The sequence below is a fragment of the Engraulis encrasicolus genome, chromosome 13 (assembly GCF_034702125.1).
Source record: "Engraulis encrasicolus isolate BLACKSEA-1 chromosome 13, IST_EnEncr_1.0, whole genome shotgun sequence".
In the NCBI taxonomy this organism is placed as follows: Eukaryota; Metazoa; Chordata; class Actinopteri; order Clupeiformes; family Engraulidae; genus Engraulis; species Engraulis encrasicolus.
The window spans coordinates 26,748,211-26,753,210 of record NC_085869.1 but is presented as its reverse complement, the minus strand read 5'-3'; the positions used below and the strand labels follow the sequence as shown (position 1 = coordinate 26,753,210).

The 5,000-nt window shown below is 44.1% G+C and overlaps 1 protein-coding gene across 1 annotated transcript in view; it reads left to right on the top strand.

Moving 5' to 3' along the window:
• myo3b (myosin IIIB) overlaps window positions 1-5,000 on the top strand; it is a gene marked incomplete at its 5' end in the record, with an annotated part of 190,045 nt that overhangs the window by 120,238 nt on the left and 64,807 nt on the right. Inside the window, one exon of the mRNA XM_063212872.1 lies at window positions 1,708-1,768. Within this exon, the coding sequence (XP_063068942.1) occupies window positions 1,708-1,768 (61 nt within the window). The remainder of the gene's footprint in view (window positions 1-1,707; window positions 1,769-5,000) is intronic.

The window sequence follows — 5,000 nt, the reverse complement described above, 5'->3', positions numbered from 1 at the left end:
AACCTGGTTTACTCCTGAACCAGCTTTGTAGTATAGGCCCCTTGTCTATAGTGCAGTCTGTTGTCCTGTCTGTGGTCCCAACACAGGTTGCATCACTACAATGCAGATCCATCTACATAGGGATCAGCAGCTTCTCTTCGTTTACTGGATTAAATACGTATATGGCAGGACTTTTTTTTACTTTCTGAACCAGAGATATCTGCCTCTGCACTTTAAATACATTTGCACAAACTTTGAAGGGCATTTTCCAGATCTGAGAGAAGCAGACGCATACGAAGAGAGACGGTGAAGATTATTTTATCTTGAGGGAAGGGTGTGTTTTTTTCCCCCCTCCACTCTGCCTCCTTTTAAAAAAACGTGTTTACATCATATTCCTCAGTGGTGAGAAGAAGAAGGCAGGAGAGAGGCGGTAAAAAAAAAACACTTCAGCTTTCCTATTCTCTTTAATCAGTTTGGCGATCACTCCACATGGATTTATTTTGACATCAACTGGCCCATTTTCCCCCTTTTAAGATCCCTCTGATTACCTAGACGCTCACTTTCGTCTCTTTCGTTTTTTTTTCTGGTTCGTTTTTTTTTTTTTAACTATTAGCCTGCTCCTCTCACTTCATGTCTTGCATCTTATGTCTCTCTCCCTCTCTCTGTACCCACTTTCCCTCATGCCTGTTCCCAAACTCTCCTTGTCTGTTTATCTGTTGTGTGCCCTGTGTGTGAGTTGTTTTCGTCCTATCGCTTTGTATCAGCTTTTCCTTCTTTTTTCTTTCTTTTTTCCCCATTTGTTTCTATCTATGTCTGACCTTTTAGTCATTCATGTGCCAGTTGGATAGCCACATGGTTGGTTTGATTGTCACCTTATCTCACTCTTTTTCAATCTGTTTCTGATTTTTTACTGGGTCCTGATGTTCAAATGAAGATAATCTTATACTTTTTTCTCTCTCGATATCACATCACCCTTCTTTCTTCTTCTGTCTTCCTGTGTCTGTGTGTCTGTCTCTCGTCATCTTTCTCTATCTTTATCCTATATGTTCATTTTATGGATCTTTACCCTCTCTTTTTTTATATCTGTCCTTCTATTTCATTGATGTCTTCCTCTCTCTCTCTCTCTCTCTCTCTCTCTCTCTCTCTCTCTCTCTCTCTCTCCATCTCTCTCTCTCACACACACACACTTCTCCGCTGCCCATAACCTAATGTGTGTCTTGTTAAAGCAGGATGTTAAACTCACACACATGGTTTGCATTGAGCCCCTACACCAGATACTTCTCAGTGTTAAAAATAGCTACATATTACCCCTCCATTCCCTCTCTCTCTCTCTCTGTCTCTGTCTGTCTGTCTTTCTGTCTCTGTCTCTCTCTCTCTCTGTCTCTCTCTCTCTCTCTCTCTCTCTCTCTCTAATTCTCTCTCTCTCTCTCTTTATCTGTCTCTGTCTCTCTGTCTTTCTGTCTCTGTCCCTCTCTCTCTCTCTCTCTCTCTCTCTCTCTCTCTCTCTCTCTCTCTCTCTCTCTCTCTCTCTCTATCTATCTCTCTCTCTCTCTCTCTCTCTCTCTCTCTCTCTCTCTCTCTCTCTCTCTCTCTCTCTCTCTATCTATCTCTCTCTCTCTCTCTCTCTCTCTCTCTCACCATTTCTCCTTTTCTCTATTTCTCTCCATCCATCCCTCCCCCGGCCACTCTCTGTATTTAAATATTGCTGTGTTTTCTCCTCCTCTACAGGAGTGATATTGACGCCCAGAGGACAAACTCAGCCACGGATAATCACACCCTCAAAAACAAGGTTCGTATGAGGCAAATGATTATGTTCAAAGTACGGTAGCCTACACTGCAGTCTGCATGAGCCATAAGTAGCCAACTCTAAAAAAATGGTCATATGAGGCAAACCCAATAGCAAATAGTCATGGGGGAAGTCAAACACTAAAGTACAATACTTTTTATGAGGAAACTCAAAGTAGAGTTTATCTCAGGCAAGTCCAACTTTACAAGGCAAAACTCAAAAGGCCCTGAATACATACCACGGAGAAGACCTGACCTTCTCTGTCTCTCTCTACCTCACATTTGCGCGCATGTGTGCATGTGCGTGCGTGCCTGCGTGCGTGTGTGTGTGTGTCACGTGTGTGTGTCAGTATGGCAAATTCTTCCTTGACATTCTTTTTCTCTGCTCTGTCTGTTCTTTTTGTTCTTTGAGACTTTGAGACAAAAGGCAGAACTTATTCCAAACTCTCTCTCGCTCTCTCTCTCTCTCTCTCTCTCTCTCTCTCTCTCTCTCTCTCTCTCTGTCTCTCTTTCTTTCTTTCTGTCTCGCTTTCTCCCTCTATCGTTCTCTCCCCCTCTATCGTTCTCTCTCTCTCTCTCTCTCTCTCTTTCTCTCCTCCCCTCTCTATCGTTCTCTCTCTCTGTCCTACCTTACTCTCTGTCCTCCATCTCTCTTGCTACTTCCTTACTCTGTCCTCTTCTCCCCCTCTCTCCCTCTCTCCCTCTCTCTATCCCTCTCTCCCCCTCCCTCTCTCTATCCCTCTCTCTCCCCCTCCCTCTCTCCCTCTCTCTCCCCCTCCCTCTCTCCCTCTCTCCCTCTCTCGCTGGAGACACAGGGTGGTATAGGGAGTGAGAGAATCAAAAGGCTGGAAATTCACGGCTGCGAATAAACGCTGGCTGTTCCCCGAGGTGATTTGTCTTTGCGCTTCGCTCGCTACAGATGTTAGACTCCCTCCTTCCCTCCCTCTCTCTCTCTCTCTCTCTCTCTCTCTCTCTCTCTCTCTCTCTCTCTCTCTCTCTCTCTCTCTCTCTCTCTCTCTCTCTCTCTCTCTCTCTCTCTGCCCCACTCCCCCTCCCTCTCTTCCTGCAAAGACCTGAGGTTCTATTGGTAGCACTTTGATATCCTGCTCGAATTCAATATGTGAAATGGAGAAGAGACATTCTGTGACTTGGAGCACATCGCGCTTCTTTGAAGTCTGATCCAATTTTTGCTGCTCACCATTTGATGCAGGCAGGGATGAAATGGAGCGAACGGGGAGGGCTTTTTTTTTTTTTTTTGCCCGGTTCCTCCGCGGAGCATATGTAAGATTAAAAAAGCCAAATCCTTGGGAGGATGTACTTAGAAATGTGTTAAGCAGATTAATACTTTCCTATAGCTCTTTTATTCACAGATAAAAATTAAATATGTGTGCAGGGAAGGCTTGGGAGAGAGAGGGGGAGAGAGAGAGAGAGAGAGAGAGAGAGATGGAGGGAGAGAGAGAGACGAGAGGGAGAGAGAGAGAGGTGTGCACCGTTGTCCTTATTTCTAGACATAATATGCATTTAACCTACAGCTCTTTCTCTCTTCCTGACGCCTCTGCTCTTCCCTCTACTCCTCTTCTGTCTCCTTCTTTTCCTTCCTGTTCTTCGGTGCTTTCTTATTCTCTTTTGTGCAGTGTATGTACCTTTTACAAATGCCTTTATGTTTTGCCTAAAGATTTCAATTCTCTCTCTCTCCTTTCTCTCTCTATCCACCCCCCCCCTCTCTCTCAATAACATTATCTATTCCTATCGTTATTTCAGTGATTAGAATCTCCTTCACTTTCTCTATCACATTCTCTAGTCTTGTAGGTCTGTCAGTATGGAGCCCAAACTGCCACAGTACTATAACACTGACCTCTATGCACTGGTTGTAGTTGGCCAGATTGAACGTAGTCCTTACAACTGTACACTTTCAGAAAACCAAGGAGGAAATCAAGCAGGAAACTGACCCTATACTGTGCATTAAAACGTATAACTTGTGAGTTAAATCTGAAAAAAAAAAAGAAACGGAAATGCCAAAATGACCCATTTATCTGGGATTGGGAATGATACAAAGCGAGAAAAGGCCACCAACCAGAAGGCAACCAACCAGAGAACTAGGTGGGATAGGGAAAGTGAAGGCGGAGGTCTTGGCCTGATGAGACTGAGGCATGTACGTACTGTAGTAGTGCATGCAATGCGTCATACTGAAGCTTCTCAGCCTGGAAAATCCCATGCTGCCTTGCATGAATTCTGACCTGAAAAACAGAATGAGAACCATCGTTAAAATCTTTTTTTCTTTTTCTTTTTTTTTTTTTTTTTGGTCTTTTGACTTTATTTTTTATGATAGGACAGTGAATGAGTGACATGAGGGGAGAGTGGGGGGAGAGAGAGAAGGGTCAGCAAAGGACCCGGGCCGGAATCGAACCCAGGTCGCCCTACCGTTAGCACCATGGTAGGGCCCTCGCTGAAACCTTTGCCTGAGTTTGGGAACCCAAACACTGAATGGCGAGGGAGAGCAAGACTAAACATAGCCTCATAGTTTGTTTAGAGACACCAGATGCGAAACAAGCTTTCCATCAAGCTTCAGATATTTAAAATAGTTTAGATCAATCTCCCTTTCACGAATAGACCCGACTGTAATATAGTCTGGTGATAGCCCTTCTTGAAGAAGAGCGGGGCATATAATATGCAAGGATTTGTTGCACAACAGAGCGAGATAACTCGCCTTCGTATGCCATAAATGTTAAGTCCAGCCTGGACCACCATGAGCACCATTTTAGTTCACTGGCCAAGTTTTCATGAAAACAGGTGAGGCTGATCATGCAGGGGTGGGAGGTGTGGCTCTAAAGCAAAGTTTAATTGTGCTGGGGAGAATCTCAGCTCAGAGTTGTTGTCACAAAATAAAAAGTCAAACTCTTAATGTCAGTGTTTTAACAACGTCAGCTTTAAATCATTGTTTTTATTTGTCTAGACTAGTGTCATGTATTACTCTTCTACTCTCTACTATACCGCACCCTACTCTACTCAACACTACTCTACCCTACTCCACTTCACTTCACCCTACTACCCTACCCTATTTTACTCTACTGTACTACGTACTGTGCTACTTAGGGCTGGGTATCGCAGCCATGTTCCTGTATCGATTCGATTTCGATTCTTAGGGTTTTGAATCGATTAATCACGATTCAATTCGATTTGATCCGATTCATTCCGAATCGATTCAATGCGGTCCCTTCTTGGTGCCAGGATTTCCC